Genomic DNA, 18,113 nt, shown 5'->3' with positions numbered 1-18,113 from the left:
TGTGTTGTGGTAGTTAGTAAAATGAGAGAAAGGAAATGGGAAATGCCAATTGACGGTAATAGACGTCCAATTCAGTTAAATTTTTCTCTATTTTTTAAGGGGAAACCTTGAAAAAAATAGTGAAACAAAGGTAGGATCTTGTATTGTATTCAAATTTAGAGATTGTTTTTAGTGGGTAAAAAAAAGTCTTTCTTCTGTGACTTAACTCATTGGCTGCCATTGACGGCCATGGTCGACCAAATTATTTTGACTAGAATAAATTGAATGTTCGCTGTCAGAACTCCCAATTCAAATGAATTAGACGCCTATAGCCGCCAATGGTAGCTATATGCATTGAACCCATTTTGACTGGGAGGCCTGGCAGTCAAACTGAAATGGACGTCAATGGCAAGAGAACGTTTTTGATGTCTCGAACTCAAACGGTAAAACGTTGAAGTTCATTTGGTAAAAAAAAAATGTCGGCGCCGCGCTGGCTTTTGACCCAAGGCCGCCGCGCTAGAAACAAGAACATGACGTAACGGGAGCGTTACATAAGAAAGCAAAGCGCGTGCGCCTCATCTCTCGTCATCTAGCGCATGAAATGATGTCATTGCAATTGAACTTCATTAAATCCCTTTAGGATTTCTAAGGGGGTGCGGGATTGGGTCGGGGTCGAGGGCGGGGGCGGGGTTGGGGGCGGGGATTATGGGGGTCTGTGGTCCTGGCTCATGCTGCTACCTGCGGGAAGAAAAACCTCTCATCCAATGAGCAATGAAGGGCTTGTGTGAAGGGGAAGCAGCCCACAAAGGCTGGAGAGAAAGATGTAATTCAATTAAAGTAAAAAAAACAAAACAAAACAAAGAAAATCAAACCCGTTGTGGCGTTTTTGTTATTTATGCATGCATGCCAGCTTTCACATGAAGTTAGTGCAAGGGGAAATTGGACCATGTTCCAGCCTGCCCTCAACTTTTAAGGATATTAATAGTTCATGGGGGAGGCAGAAAGGCATTTTTGGGAGCAAGAATGCAAAGTTAAATGGAATTAAAAACAAGAAATGCTAAAAGTAACTTTTTTCACTGAATCAAAAAAATAGAGTAAACCATTTTTATTTAGTTGGATTAAAAAAAAACATCACTCCAAGCACATAATTTTGGGGTGAAAAATCTCAATATTACCACCGTTTTTTCCACACTATAAGGCGCACTTTTAATGAATGGCCGATTATAAAATGTTTCATATAGATCAGATTATAAAATGTTGTAGTGGTGATGGTGGTGGTAGTAGTAGGGGACTGTGTTCACTATTTGGAGCTGTAGTAGCAGTAGTAGTAGTAGTAGTAGTAGTTGTTGTAATAGTAATAGTAGTAGTAGTAATAGTAGTAGTAATAGTAGTAGTAATAGTAGTGGTAATAGTAGTAGTAATAATAATAGTAATAGTAGTAGTAATAGTATTTGTAATAGTAGTAGTAATAGTAGCAGTAATAGTAGTAGTAATAGTAGTAGTAATAGTAGTAGTACTAGTAGTAGTACTAGTAGTACTGGTAGTATAGTACTAGTAGTACTAGTAGTAGTACTAGTAGTAGTAGTAGTAGTAGTACTAGTAGTAGTACTAGTACTAGTAGTAGTACTAGTACAAGTAGTAGTACTACTAGTAGTAGTAGTAGTACTAGTACAAGTAGTAGTAGTAGTACTAGTACAAGTAGTAGTAGTAGTAGTACTAGTAGTAGTAGTAGTGGTAGCAGTTGTAGTTTTAATAGCAGTAGTAGTAGTAGTAGTTTTAGTAGTAGTAGTAGTAGCAGTTTTAATAGTAGTAGTAGTGGTAGTAGTAGTATCAGTAGTAGTAGCAGTTTTAATAGTAGTAGCAGTAGTGGTAGTAGTACTAGTGTTTAGGAGTTGCTAAGTGAATTTCATACAATGATTTACCGATTATAGTACGGAAAATACGGTAATAAAAATGTATACATATTTTTTTGTCTGACTGAAAAGAGAAGTGAGTGCCTTCGGAGCCTCTCCCAAGGGGAAAAAAATGTTTGTCGAAGTCAGGCTGAAAATGGCCCCAAATGTCCCCGGTCCATGCGGCACACCCATGCATGCGTCGGTGCATCATCATCATCATCATCATCATGGTCACGGTCTCATGGGGCCTCGGAAGCCCGCCACCTACTTGTTACACGGACATGAACACAGACCACAGAACTGTCCTAGATTGTTCAAATTCTTTTCGGCATCCTTCATGTCCTTATTGATCTGGTCCATCCCCTCCTCGATGCGCTCCAGTTGCTCTGATTACCCACACATTGACCATTTTTCCAGCCAAAGAGAAGGAAGAAAGAAAGAAAGAGGTCGGAGGTCGGGGAGGGGGTGACAAAGGAGGAGAGACAAAAAAAAACAAAAACAAAGAAAAGAGAGAAGAAGAAGAAGAAGACTGTGACAAAAGACAGGTGAGACATGACTAGCACCACCATGACTATAGCAACGTGACCACCAAAACTGGCACTGACAGGCGCGGTAGGCGTGTCTACCGGCCGGTACCTACTTTTGAACACACGGGCAAACGAGCCCGCAGCACTGGCCTAAATCTTTTAAATCTTTCTCGGCCTCCTTCAGGTCCGCGTGGACCTTGTTCATGCCCTCCTCCACCCGATCGAGTTGTTCTGTGGTGAGGACAAAGGTGTGAGAGCATTGTCGTCATTGGCGCACAGACGGGGGCGGAGACGGGGGCGGGGCCGAGCGTGGCGGGGCGGGGCCGAGCGTGGCGGGGCCAGGGGGCGACGCCCGTCGGGTGATGCTTTTTGGGTGTGGCTTGGTTTTCAGCGGAAGCTAGTGATGGAATTTTCACAGGTCAAGAAAAGATTTGGGGCTTTTGACATTTATTGTTATTATTATTATGATGATTATGATTATTATGAATATTATGATTATGATGATTATGATCATCATAATCATGATGATTATGATAGTTATGATGGTCATGATGGTCATGATGGTCATGATTGTTATGATTGTTATGATTGTTATGACTGTTATGACTGTTATGATGATTATGATGATTATTATGATTATGATGATTATTATGATTATTATGATGATTATTATGATGATTATTATGATTATGATGATTATGATGATTATGATGATTATGATGATTATGATGATTATGATTATTATGATTATTATGATCATTATGATTAGTATGATTATTGTGATTATTGTGATTATTATTATTGTGACTATTATTATTATCATTATATTATTATTATTATCATTATGTTATTATTATTATCATATGATTATTATGAGTATTATGATTATTATGAGTATTATGAATATTATGATTATTAAGATATAATGATTATTGTGATTATTGTAATTATTATTGTGACTATTATTATTATCATTATTATATTATTATATTTTATTCATCGTGGATTTTCACATTTTTATGAGCTTAAAGAAAAATAAAAAATACATTTTTTTTTAAATAACTAATTGCTGGAAAAAATCGCTAAGTAGTGAATTCGCAATAAGTGAAGACGCCACAATCGAGGGATTACTGTACCCCCGAAAAATTAAATTCATACATTAACTTAAAAAAGAAACAACTAAAATTACTTTAACTGCAACTTATTGATTTCAAAAAAAAGTTACTATGGTATGGTGAACTTTATAAGAAAAACATTTCATTCAATTTAGCTTTAAAAAGTATATATAAAAAACTTTTAGATTCCAGTATTTGTTTTTGTTTTAAATCATGTATTTCAATTTGAAAAATGGTCTTTGAAAAATATTTCACTGTAAAATATTGATTTGTGGAAATATTTAACAATTTGTACGTCGTGTCTAACTAAATGCCTGCTACTGATGGCATTAGATGTCCAATCCATTTTGACTGGGAGGGCTGACAACAAAGAAAATAAGTAATTTATTGATTTAAACAAATACTCCAGCGTGTTCTAATGTTTTTTTTTGTTTTTTTTTAACTTGACTCTTATAAAAAGTATACTTAAATTAAACATAGATACTGTAATTTTTGTACATTTAGTTAAAGATCATTTGTTGCCAACCTGCCAGTAAAAATGGATTGGACATCTATCGCTGTCAACAGCAATGAATAAGTACTGTTAAATTAAATGGACTTGAAAATTCTATATTCACTATTTAATCAAATATTTGTCCAAACGCCAATTATGAGGACCTTGTTTTAAATATTGTTAATGCTGCTAAAATATGCTAAAATATGCTACAATATGCAAAAATATGCGATGGGGCGGGACATCTCTACTCTCAACTAATTGCCAGCCAAGCGCCAAAAATCATTGACCTACCGCGCATGTTTTGGAACCAAAAGCAGAGTACCCGCAGAAAACCCACCAAGGCGCAGCTAGAACATGAAAACTCCACAATACACCTATATTTTCCCCCAATTTTAGATCCAAAATTAAATCATCCATAGCCGCCATTGCTAATTTAATAGCAGGCAATACGTTCATTTTGCGTCCATTTTTTTTGGTTCACTTTCATTTTAGGGTACTCATGGGAAATTTTGGATCATTTCCTATTAATTTTCCGGGATTTTCTGGGATGCTTCTTGTTCATTTGTCAGTTCCTGCTGATGTTTTTCATATCCAGGTGACTTCCTGTTGGTTTCGGGACATTTTGCGGTATTATTATTATTAATATTAACTTATTATTACCTCACAGCTGCCTTTGATGGCGCCGTTTTGACCCAATGAATAAATACAAGGGCCACGTTGGACAAACCCTGTCTTAGAAGATGGTGTTGTCCATTTCTTTCCTTAAAGCCGCCATTTTGGAGAAATGGTCGATAGGACGTGAAGCTATTAAAAGTCTTTCAAGGTCAGATTGCCACGTTGCTTCTTTAATAGGCGTAGCTTTAATGTCCATTAGCGCATAGACGCAGACACTATGTCCTCTACAAGGAGAAACTCTTAAAGGGACAGACTTTCCAAAGCGCAGGTGGCAGCCAGGCGCCATTTTAGAGATGAACCATAAAAACACGACAGTTGAATTTTGACTTTCTTTTTTTTCTTCTTTTAAATATACAAGTTGGGACTTTTTGGATTAGCTTCAGTGGACGACTTTTGGACAAAATTGACAATAAAAGCAAGAAAGACATCCCCATTGCAGGTGATTTTGACTTGAGCTAGCTAGCTAGTGAGATAGCCCTACATCCACAAGCTAATAGAAGTTAGCCTATAACACACACACACATCTGCGACAGATAAAAAGTCAACAACAGGTGCGTCTCTCTCTGTTTAAACTAATGAAACCGAACACTCTTCAATGAAAATGAAGTGTACTTTTGTTCCTTGAAATCACAAACAACAAAATCAGTCAGCTAAGCAATGCTAGCAATGCTACCAAACGCAATTTTATAAATTTCATCCTTAAAAGGGGGTTTCATAAGTATCACCGACATATAGTGGCAGCCCAAAAAATAATAATTTATATGAATTGTTTAGCATTTCGCTGCTCAATTAGATCCAAAATGGCGGCGCGCGCACGGGTGCAGCGGCTCTTTGCTCTCCATTACTGGGAAAAACACACTTTGTGGAGTGGCACCATCAATTTTGTTATACGCAGCCGTGTATGATGACAATAAAGGCTTTTGATTGATTGATTTGATTCATTAAGCTAGCATGAAAAACACGATTGCCTGAAAAAGTATAGTATTTCGCTGCTCAATTCAGCTAATATGAAAAACAGTAAAAATGCATTAACGTTAGCGGTGGTGGCCTCTGGGAATATCTTAATTTCCAATTTGGGGCGTGCGATAACGATTATTTCACAAAAACAAAAAATCCACTCTTGGCGTTAGCAAGTCGATAAGCTATTAGGCTACATCGCATCTCGATATTAGACCATGTAGATATCTAGTCAAACCCCTAATGAACACATTGCCGTTTTTAGAGTGTCTTGTTGAGTAGGAATCAATACAAAAACGTTGGATGGCAGCCAAAACGAGCAACGTAACAGTTTCCCTGACTAAATTCTTGTGAAAACACAGCGCTCATCGCAAAACCCTTAAGCTCATCAGGGCCCTGTTTCACTTTGCCTGAATTATTAAATGGTAGAGCGAGCGCTACGAGTTTTGCCGCAGCGGCGGGAGAAGCGGAAATGAAGTCAAAAGCTCACAAAATGGAGGTTCGGCGACGTGGTTTTTCAACGGGACTCACCTCCCTGCTCGTCCAACATGACCAGAGTCCTGATTCCGGCATCTTTACTCTATTGGAGAAGAAAAAATGACAGTAAAACTTAATGTAGAGCAAGGGTGCCAGACTCGGGTTGGTTCGCGGGCCGCTTTAACGTCAACTTGATTTCACGTGGGCCGGACCATTTTAGATATAAGATTTAGATTTTTTATTTTTAATAAAATGATTAAAAGAACTGGATAAAAAGCCCTGAATATTCAGTTTTTTATAGATCTAAAACAATGTTTATTTTAGCTTTTTTTATAAATACTTTTAGATTTTACAAAATGATTTTTGAACTAAAAACACAGAAAAAATGGATTAAAAAATTACAATTATTGATTTAAAAGGGGGAAAATCAGGAAGTGTAAAATACACCTATACTCTTTATTTTAATTTGATCCTAAAACAGAAAGTCGGCACTCATCATTTACTTTCCCGGGCCACACAAAATGATGTGGCGGGCAAGATTTGGCCCCCGGGCCGCCACTTTGACACCTGTGATGTAGACTCAACGTAGCGGAATAAATAAACGACCCTTTTTTTTCGCATATAAGCCACCTCCGCGTATAAGCCACCTCCGCGTATAAGCCCTACCCTTAAAATTGCATGACCTTCAATCCATTCGGAACAGGAACAAAAATAAAATACTATAAATGGTGTGTTTTTTGCACAGGCAATTTTTCAGATTTTTTTTGGTATTATTTTTGTGGCCTCATCTATCTTAACTCATTGGCTGCCATTGACGTCAATAGACGTGATGTGTTAAACTTAATGTATAGTTTTTCTAATTGCTGTTTTGTGCTCTGCATTTTCAGAAGAACAAAAGAATATTGAATATGTCTCTCAGTATTACTTGATTGCAAATGTTTAATAGTTTTAATTGTATGCTGGGAAGGTTATATTGATTAACATTTTTTTATTTAATATAATTTGGATTTTTACTAAGTAAATTCACATTCATAATTTGGATTTTTACTAAGTAATTTCACATTTATACGCAAGTATAATTCATTTTAACTGGCAGCATTCATTTAAAAGATTCATGATTTATTTCCCTCTTTTACTAAATATACTATATATATATATATATATTTTTTAACCAATGTGACCATTGCCCTTAAAACTATTAAATAAACAAATATAATATAAACAAGTAAATAAAATTGAGATTACAAAAATGGTACATTCCACCATTGTACTGCCATTTAAATGACATTTTATGCTCTTAAAATAAAAGTCAACAAAACTACATTACCAAGAGTTATTACTAAACTAATTTTTATTTTATGGTTTAATAGTTGTCATAAAAAAAATGAATCCCATTGCAAAATAACCCGTTTGTTTGCGCTTGCCACCATTCCAAAATGAAATTTGCCTAAAATAACCCTTTTTTCCCCACAAATTCCAGTAGACGACTTCTGATTGGTCAGCATCTCCAGCGCGCCGCTAACTCGCCGCGACTTTATGAGGTCGCGCCGCCATCTTACACGCCAAAGGTCACGCGCCAAGACAACGAAAGGCGAGTCACATCATCGTGAGACGGAGACGTTCGCGACGTCGCCCGACGATGACCGCCATTTTAAAGCCCCGTATTTACGGGAAGCTAACGTGCGTGCTTATTCAATTAGCTTAATCTTGACGTTTGCTTCGAGAGCAGGTGGCGCGCCAGGGCGCCGGAGGATGAACGGGCGGCTATTATTTGCCCTCTTTGTTGCGTCAGGACGCCTACAGTGGCTGGGACATACGCCCGCCCGCTTGCCCCAAGTTAACGGGCGTGCCGGCACAATTTATGCAAACGTGGCCAGCTGCCGTGGTCTTACGCAGCGCTATTTTTAGACGGCGGGCTGGCGCTAAAAGTGGAAGTTGGCCGTGGCGCGTTCCACGGGATTCTTTGGAGCGAGCGGGCCGCGGGGTGAGGGGGACGGCTTTGGGATGGACGAGGGGGGGCCGATCGCTGAACTCACCTCCTCCACCAGAGCCAGCATGCGACGAGTGCTCTCCAGGGACTGCAAGACAAAAGGACCACAAGACAATGTTGCTGCGGGTTGACTTTATACTTTTCATTTGATTTTCTTTCAACCACGCTTTCGGTGAATATCCATCAGGAAACCTTCCTTCCTTCCTACCTTCTATTAGATTAGATTACTTTATTAATCCCGTATTCGTAGCAAGAGGGTGAGAATACAGACACAGCAAAATACATTTTAGACATAAATAAATAGTTAAGTACGTTAATAAATATATAAATAAATTAAAATATATAAATAGATATAGAAATAAATAAATATATATATATAAATAAATAGATAAAGAAATAACTATATATATATAATTTAATTTATAAATAAATAGATATAGAAATAAATATATATATATATATATATATATATATATATATAAATATATATATATATATATATATATATATATATATATATATATATATATATATATATAAATATATATAGATATAAATAAATAGATAAAGAAATAACTATATATATATATAGATATTCATTTTTCTCCTTCATTTTCTCCTTCCATCCTCCACACCTTCCTACCTTTAAACCTCCCTCCCTCCCTTTTGTGCGTCCTTCCTTCCTCTCTTATTTCCTTCCTTTCTTCCTTCCATCCTCCATCCCTACCTTCCTTTGTCCCTTCTACCCTCCCCCTTCCCCCTCTCTCTCCCTCCTTCCTTCCTTTCTCCCTCCCTCATTTCCTCCTTCCTTCTGTCTGTCCTCCAGCCCTTTCTCCCTCTCTCACTTCCTGCTTGCTTCCTTCATTCTCCATTCCTCCCCCTCCTTCATTTTCTCCTTCCATCTTCCACCCCTTCCTCCTTTTAAACCTTTTGTGCATCCTTCCTTCCTCTCTCATTTCCTTCCTTTCTTCCTTCCATCCTGCATGGCTCCCTTCCTCCCTTTAGTGCATCCAGCCTCCCTCCCCCCTCCTTCCTCCTTGCTTCCTTCTATCCTTCATCCCGCCATCCTTCTCTCCCTCTCATGTCTGCGCCCCATCCCTCCCCCTCCATCCAATAGTCACTCCATTAAGTATCATCCATTACACAAATCCAATAGTCCTTCCATCCATGTCTTTCTAATCAACCATGCTACCATTTTAACATCAATCAAACAACTTTCCATCCATCCATCCTACCTACCCACCTACCTATTCTTTCCTACCTTCCATCATCCATGTGTTTCCTCCCCCCTTCCTTCTTAAGTACTTTCCTAACTTCCATTCGTAAATGCGGCCAGCGTAACATAACCTAACCACCCACCCACACATCCATCAATCCATCCATCCATCCTTCCTACCCACCACCTACATTATTTCCTACCTTCCATCCATCCATGCATCCATGTTTTTCATTCCTCCTTCCTTCCTAACGTCTATCCATCCGCCCATCCGTAAATCAGGCCAAGTTTAACATACCCACCCACCCATCCATCTATCCATCCATCCATCCATCCATCCATCAATCAATCAATCAATCAATCAAAAGCCTTTATTGTCATCATACACAGCTGCGTATAGCGAAATTGGTGGTGCCACAAAGTGCGTTTTCCCAGTAATGGAGAGCAAAGAGCCGCTGCACCCGTGCGGGTGTCGCCATCTTGGATCTAATCGAGCAGCGAAATGCTAAACAATTCATATAAATCATTATTTTTAAATCCATCCATCCTACCTACCCACCACCTACATTCTTTCCTACCTTCCATCCATCCATGTTTTTCATCCCTCCTTCCTTCCTAACTTCTATCCATCCATCCATCCGTAAATCAGGCCAAATTTAACATAAATCCATCCTTCTTTCCTTCCTTCCTTCCTTTCTTTCTTCCTTCCCCCTTTCTACCCTCCATCCATCCATCCATCCATCCTTCCACCCCCACCACAGTCTCCCTCCCACGACGTCTCACCTCGTCGGCGACCTGGTCGGCGCGAGTCTGCAGGTCGGACAGCTCGTTGCGCATGTCGGCTTCGTCTGCCATGGCTGGTCTCCAATCTTCGACTCAACGACGACGGAGCTGCAAGACAAAAGGAGAGCGGGACGTGAGGACGCGTCCTCCCGTTCGACGTCCGATCCGTTCGTCGCGGGAAAGCCGGCTCCCGACGCCCGTCGCCGTCAATGGCGGCGTTTAAGCGTCAGGGAGCTCGGGCGGCGAGATGATGTGAAAATGTATCTCCTTCCTCCGAGATGTTTAATAATTCAACGTTCACTTTTTTGCACTCTAAAATATTCATGTTGACATTTTTTCATTTGCACCGTGGCAATAATCGCAAGGAGGGCCGACGAGGAAGACAAATATCGATTCGGTTTGCCTTTTCCAACGGCCGCCGGGTATCTTTTCACTTCCCGTGGCGACGGCGGCGCCTCCGCTCGCTTATCGATCCTCCGCTTATCTTACTGCGGCGGGGCCACTTTCTGTTGGAGGCGTCAACTTTCAATTTCCTCCAGTTTGGTCGGCTGAGATTTTGGAATCTGCGTTATTGTAAGAGACGAACAAATAAATAAATTTAAAAAAATAAAAAATACATTACAAAAAAAATAAAAATAAAATACATTACAAAAAATAAAAAAAATACATTACAAAAAATAAAAAAATAAATTAAAAAATAATAAATAAATTTAAAAAATAAATACATTTAAAGATAAATAAAAAATACATTAAAAAATAAACAAATAAAAAATGCATTAAAAAATAATAAATAAATAAATCCATTAAAAAAATAAATTAAAAAAAGCCATTAATAAAATACATTTAAAAATAAATAAATACAGTAAAAAAACAAATCAATAAAATATAAAAAAATACATTAAAAAATAAAAAATACGAAAAATAAATAAAATAAAATACAAAATATACCAAAATACAAAAAAATATATAAAATAAAATAAATAAATTTAAAAATAATAATAAAAAAATAAAAATGGAGTGGCTGGTTTCCAACTCCACGGACGCCTGACGGCGCCTCCGCCGGCCTCCCCGGCCCAATCAGCTACTTTGACAGACAGCGGCCGGCGGGCTCAGAAGGATTAAATTCCGAGCGAGGAAAAGAGGATTTGCTCTGGCACTACACTCCACGCCATTTCCTCTCTTTGTCTTCCCTACGCACCGGGGAGGCCGGCAGGGAGTGACGTGCTTGCGTTGCCATTGACGGCAGCAGACGTCCAATGGATTTTGACTTGGAATCGGGCAAGGATCGGTCACTGCACTGGATGTTTATCGCTAGCAATAACAGCAATTAAAATGTATTTGATTTTGTTTTCTTAACATAAACAATGTTTTAGCTAAACGAGATGGCAAAATTTAACATGACGTTAAATTGAATATTTTATTTGACATCCTCAATTTCTCCCCAAAATCCAAATGCTTGTCCTTTAATACCAAATTGGAATCATGTCAAATCTCTTCCCTCAGGTGAAAATAAGCATTATAAACAAACGTTAGAAATAATGCCAGTAGCACCGACATAATCCTGCGATACATATCATGGTTAAATCGCTGTTAATCGCTGACTGGTTTCGTTGGTCCGTGAAAATGAAATAATAATAAATGAAAAGGGGAGGAAAAGTAATCTGACATGCAAAACAACAGGAATGCATAAGAAAATGGTATGTTTACAAGAGGCTGCTCATAAGAAGATCATGGCCACTGTCTTTCCCGTCGCAACTCCCTCGTGTAATGTCTCTACGGGCACTGGGCGGAGCCTTCCATTTTTTTCAGTGTTTTTTTCCCCCCTGTTAGTCAGCGCAAATGGCCGGAGCGATCGCTAATATGAGAGGAGTATATACTACTTTTCGTTGGCAAGTGGTCATGCATTATCCTATTGTGAGGACATTTGTGTGCATCATTTTGGGAATATTTTGAAGGGAAAACAAAAGCAAACAACCCTCGATAGGTTGCATCTGAAAGTCAGGGTGGAGGCGGGGCCAATAGAGCCAACCCGGGAGAAAAAAAGGTATCAAAATTTCAAACAAAATCAGAATTAATTTAGTGTAAAGTTTGATTAAATTTATTTTTGAGTGTCTGCATCATAATCCAAGTTCATTTAAATTTGTTTATGTTATGTTACAAGCGCGTTACCGTGCAAAAAGTATCTCTCTTCCGTGAAATCCGTCTAATTTCAGTACTATTAAACACATTTTAGCATTATTAAACACATTTTAGTACTATTAAACCACTAGATATTTGTTACTTTGTTCATAGATGGCGAATTAGAACAAATAAAAATGTTTTTACAATCCAATATCCTGTTTTTTTTTTTTTTTTTTCAGAGGCTTGGAACAAATTAATTAGTTTTTAGTTCATTTCTATGTGAAACGTTCATTTGACTTACGAGTAAATCGACATACGAGCTCAGTCCCGGAACGAATTAAGCTCATATCTCGAGGTACCACTGTAGTTGGAAGACCATTTCACCCTCTTTTCCGTTTAAACCATGACCTCATCAACCACAAATCACGGCAAAATATTTTGAAAGTCTACAAAGATGTTTACCAAGATTTCCCACATGACATTTGCAAAACATTATCATCAGACAAAGCAAAATGGCAAACATCAATTACCGAAGACCTCATTAAAGAACCGGGAGAAGGTAAATAAAATGGCAAAATAGCACAAACACACACCCACACAAAAGCACAGTAGACTGCATACATGGCATGCGTGTGTTTGCATTGCCGCTGCATGCTGACCTATCAACAGGAAGCACACGCGTGTGCCAAAAAGTAAGCCGGCCAGAAAGCATCATGGCAGCCTGGAGCTTACGAAAAAAAAAGAAGAAAAAAAACACGGCTTCCTTTCAACTTAGCCACTTTAATGATTCATTGCTAATAAACATAAAACACGTGTGCATACACGAGTAATCAAGGCCCTTCCACACACACACACACAAAACCCATAATTTTCCCATAATAGTTGAGCAACCGCAAGCTGTCATGCTACAAATGAACAAATTAAAAGCGGCCTTTGAAAAAGCGAGAAACAGTAGCCCGCCGAGAGAAATCTGCCGTCACAGTGGCGTGCCTATAAATATGACTTTTTTGGGGAGCTATTCGCGGCGACACACGTCAGGAGCGGAAAAGGGACATTTGTTTTTATTAATCGCCATGAAAATGATGAAGGGACGCATTGAATTCTTTTCTCTTGTGTCAAGATAATGAGCCAGAGACAAAGTGTGCGACTATAAATTGGACGATAAACCGAGCAAAAGCAGCAAATGTATTGATTTTTATGGGCTAACTTCATGTCATTTGGAGGGTTATATTTTCCCAAAAGACTGAATGTTTGAAAAGTAGGAGCATGTGCCTTTAGCATTGTTCCCCAGAGAGCGTTGCTATTTTGGGGAGAAGAACATTTATTTATAAGTACTATCATGCTTTTTTTTAAAGGCTGGGTTGGCAGATTTTTTTTTGTTTTAAGTTTGCTTTAATGGCATTTACACAAAAGCACAATAGCACTGACACCATTTTGCTATGAACTAATGACGGGTTTTTCGTAGGCAGTCTCAGTCTGATGCTTGTTTCTATTAAAATTAAAATAATAGATATATACGTAGCATACCTGTCAACCTTTGCCGATAACTGCCCTTATAAATGATTATGATTGGGGTAGTTTGAGTTTTTTTTTTTTTTTTTAAAGGTTAAACACAGTTTGCTATGACGAAGCTGTTCGTATAGCACACAGCTAGCCAAGTTTGCTAGGTGCTAAGGGGATTTTATCACTGCACAAGACTGTTCGATGCTTGCTGCTATTGAAGTGAACATAATAAAGCTAATAAAAGGTGGTTTGACAGGTTTTTTAAGGTTATCCATAGTTTGCTATTATAGAGTTGTCATGGTAGCACTCAGCTAGCCACGTTTGCTAACCGCTAAGGGGATTTTATCACTGCATGAGACTGGTCCATGCTTGCTGCTATTAAAATGAACATAATAAAGCTAATAAAAGGTGGTTTGACAGGTGTTTTTTAAGGTTATCCATATTTTGCTATTATACAGAGTTGTCATGGTAGCACTCAGCTAGCCACGTTTGCTAGGCGCTAAGGGGATTTTATCACTGCATGAGACTGTTCAATGCTTGCTGCTATTAAAATGAACATAAAGCTAATAAAAGGTGGTTTGACAGGTGTTTTTAAGGTTATCCATATTTTGCTCGTATACAGAGTTGTCATGGTAGCACTCAGCTAGCCACGTTTGCTAGGTGCTAAGGGGATTTTATCACTGCATGAGACTGTTCAATGCTTGCTGCTATTAAAATGAACATAATAAAGCTAATAAAAGGTGGTTTGACAGGTGTTTTTTAAGGTTATCCATATTTTGCTATTATACAGAGTTGTCATGGTAGCACTCAGCTAGCCACATTTTCTAGGCACAGAGTGGATTTTATTTTTTAAGACTCAGCCTGATGCTTCCTGCTATTAAAGTGAAAAGAGCAAAGCTAAAAATGGGTGGTTTGACAGATTCTTTTTTTTTTTAAAGGGATATACACAGCTTGCTATGAGGAAGCCGCTACGACGCAAAGTTAGCTAAGCACTAATGGGATATTTTGGTAACGTACAACTCAGATCGATACTTTCTGCTCTTAAAATGAACATATAATGGCGGGTCTTAAATAGTTTGACTGTTTGTAAAAGAAAGGAAAATCAAATCGCAATGCTACGGCTAGCACATCAACACAACAAACCGAGCCAGTTAGCTAACTTAGCAACAGCCCCTCATTTACCTTTTTTAAGACTATTAAAATGACGCACTGTCAATCACACACCTAACGCAGCTTCCACCTAAGTCGAAACCTAAACATTCCAAAATGTTAGTCCAGAAATGTTTGGGAATGCCGAGCGTGAAACGTGGAATGGGAAAAGACGACCGCCGATTCAAAGCAATAATCAGGGAACGCCTGCCTGCCTGCCTGCCTGCAGGGGATAATCACTGCAAAGCCCCACTGTCCCATTCACTGAGGATAAAACCCACTGGATTAATACACACAAACACACACACACACACACATACACATACACGTGCACACGGAAAACAAGACACAAACCACTTTCTCTTCTTCCATAGATTTCCTTCACTTGAGCTTCCCACGTCCTTCTATTTATAGAACACTCACTTATTTGACATACTTGGAATATGCCCCAAGCCTTAACACATTCATTCGTTCATCTTCCATAACACTTATCCTCACAAGGGTCGCCTTGAATTGGTTGCCAGCCAATCGCAGGGCGCCTCGACACATTAAGACTGCAGTCCGATTTTTTTTGTATTTTTTTAACGTGACTTACATTCGTCTAACTCTATTCAGAATGTAGAATTTTTTTATATGAATTGGCTGATGCCGTTTGAACTGGGAGGGTTGGCAGCGAATCATCGTTAAGGTCAGATTGATGACATGCGTCACGCTGATGTTAGTTAAGCGTACCGCAACGGTTAGCGACAGTATTGTCAGAAATGCTATTGTTATTCATACGCTGACTTAGTGAAAGGTCTACGGGCGCGTTTTGGTTTGCCGAAGCGCTCGCATTGGGCTGAGTGAGTCTCAGCCCTCGGAGGCTCGTCACTCTCTTTCCTGCTCTGTGACGGACGGATCTCTGACAACAATCCTCGGGCGCTCTAAACTTGCTTTCTGGCTGCGTCTCAATGTCTGCCTCATTATTAGTCTTCAAAGGGCTGAAAGAGACTCGCTGTCATTTTTTACTTCGCTTCCCTTCTGAAATATAGACAAAAATCAGCGGCAAGTACGTTAACGGAAGGTGAAGAGAAATCGGAAACTGCGGCTGGAGAAGGTAGACGAACGCAAATGTCTAACAACGGCCGATTCAAAAATCTGTGGACCATATTTTTAAATGTATTTATTTGTTTATTTTTTAACTTCTTTAAATGAATATATTTATTTATTTCTATTATTTGTACATGTATTTATTTTATGTTATTTTAATTTTTTAAATGTATTTATTTATTGTTTATTTTTTTAAATGTTTTTTAATGTATTTATTATTATTTTTATTTTTTAAAATGTATTTATTTATTTTTTAATTTTTCTAAATGTTTTTTTAATGTATTTATTTATTTATTTTTAAATGTATTTTTTATTTTTTTCCGTGTATTTTTTTTATGTATTTTTTTATTTATTTTTAATAGATCTTTTTTTTCAATAGATCTTTTTATTTTTTTAATTTATTTTTAATGTAAAAAATGAACGATCTTAATCATAATTAAATGCGGTAAGAATGTTTGAGAAAAAAGTCAAATTAAAAGGGAATAAGAGACTCTTCAGTCATTCATTTTCCGTTTCATCTGATCCTCACAAGGGTCGCAGGGGGTGCTGGAGCCTATTCCAGCCAACTATAGGGACGATACATCCTGAATTGGCTGCTATCCAATCACAGGGCACGGACTGTGGATGTGCTAACTACCAATGCTTTAACAGGAAAAGTGAAATATATAAATAAAAACAACAAAAAATAATGAAGAGACTATCACTATTAATATGCTCCAAAAAATAAAAATAAATACGTACTGTTCTTCTTGCCCAGTTTTCCTCTATTCAGATGAAAGTAGCGATAAAAAAAACCTTGCAGAGTCGAGACAAAGGATCTAAATAGTCGTGGAATAATAACCGGCTGCAAAAATGAGAAAACGAGACGACAGTTGAGAGCCAATCATCTCGATATCACGCTGTGTTGATGTTGTCAGATATGTTCAATCAATTACAAACTACAATTAGGGTAGATTTTTAAAAACACTTAAAATGACAGCAAGCAGCCGGATTGCCTTTAAATATGAATTTGATTGGAATAGCTTAATTGTCAACACAGTCATGAGACTTTGTATTATCTTTCATTTAAAATTTGCTTTTGTACTGCTTAGAGGTTGCATAATAGTGGAAAATATGAGGAAAATATTTGTGTTTGTCTATTTTTTTGGTATCATAAATATCGCATTTAAACAGGGAATGTGTACACTTTTTATAATCACTGTAATGATATATGATGTTTTTGAGCATTTTTTCGGTCCAAAGTATACAAATGAAGCAGTCACGAGATGAACACAATATTAAAAACTATAAAAATGAAACATCTTAAGATGATTCTATGTTTATAATGTAAGATTTAAAAATATAGTATATACGTATAATACATAGGACTGCCCTCATTCACTCATTTAATGCAGGTGCAATTTTTTGGGGACACTTTTCCTACATTTTTGTAAAGAAGGCTATATCAAAAGAGGTCTTTCAAGCTAATAGTTAATTATTTAAATACAGGAAAAATCACAAGGCGATATTTGGTTCCTATTTCCGATGTGTTTTGAGTCCCTAATCGCCGCCAATCGGATGACGGCCGAACGCGGAGCTGTCCTCGGTGCTGAAGCTCCCATCGGCAAGAAAGTCGGAACTCAAGCAAACTATGAACATCCAGCAAAATACTATCCCCACCAAAATAATATCTCCATCAACAATAGCGACGACGATGCATGCGCAACGGCGACGGCAACATTCGATCGCGGATCAAATCAAAGTTGATTCCGATAAACGCCGAAATTAATTCATTGTCAGAAAAGAAAATTAATATCGTAGAAGGGAGGGGAAAAAACATAAAAATAAGAAAAGACTAACCTTATTTAGCAGGTTTTCTCCTCGCGTCTTTCTATGAACCGACAGCAATAGATTCCGCTCGCTCACAGATGTCCGCACGCACGCGAGGTAACACGCACGCGCGAACCGGTGATGGCGGCTGGGCGTTTCCGGTTGGGCTCCCCTGCAAAATTAAACAAGGAGCGAGTTAGTCCTTTAAAATTCTACCTTGGTCGTTTGTTTTGATTTCGTAAAATGTCTACTTCTATAAGTTTTCAACCTTAATTAAACTGTTTATTATTATTTTTGTATTATATCAGAAGAACATATTTATCAATATTTAG

The 18,113-nt window shown here is 38.0% G+C and overlaps 1 protein-coding gene across 1 annotated transcript in view; it reads right to left on the bottom strand.

Moving 5' to 3' along the window:
- The window catches only part of LOC144090007 (synaptosomal-associated protein 25-A-like), a 23,096-nt gene extending 5,243 nt beyond the window's left edge, over window positions 1–17,853 (bottom strand). Inside the window, exons 1-5 of the mRNA XM_077621292.1 lie at window positions 17,812–17,853; window positions 10,111–10,218; window positions 8,158–8,199; window positions 6,176–6,224; window positions 2,143–2,260 (exon numbers count right to left, since the gene is read on the bottom strand). Of these exons, the coding sequence (XP_077477418.1) occupies window positions 2,143–2,260; window positions 6,176–6,224; window positions 8,158–8,199; window positions 10,111–10,182 (281 nt within the window). The 5' untranslated portion in view covers window positions 10,183–10,218; window positions 17,812–17,853. The remainder of the gene's footprint in view (window positions 1–2,142; window positions 2,261–6,175; window positions 6,225–8,157; window positions 8,200–10,110; window positions 10,219–17,811) is intronic.
- Window positions 17,854–18,113: the final 260 nt, after the last annotated feature.

The sequence above is a fragment of the Stigmatopora argus genome, chromosome 2 (genome assembly GCF_051989625.1).
Source record: "Stigmatopora argus isolate UIUO_Sarg chromosome 2, RoL_Sarg_1.0, whole genome shotgun sequence".
Taxonomy (NCBI): domain Eukaryota; kingdom Metazoa; phylum Chordata; class Actinopteri; order Syngnathiformes; family Syngnathidae; genus Stigmatopora; species Stigmatopora argus.
The sequence above is the reverse complement of the archived record's forward strand: the minus strand, read 5'-3'. Positions and strand labels throughout refer to the sequence as shown.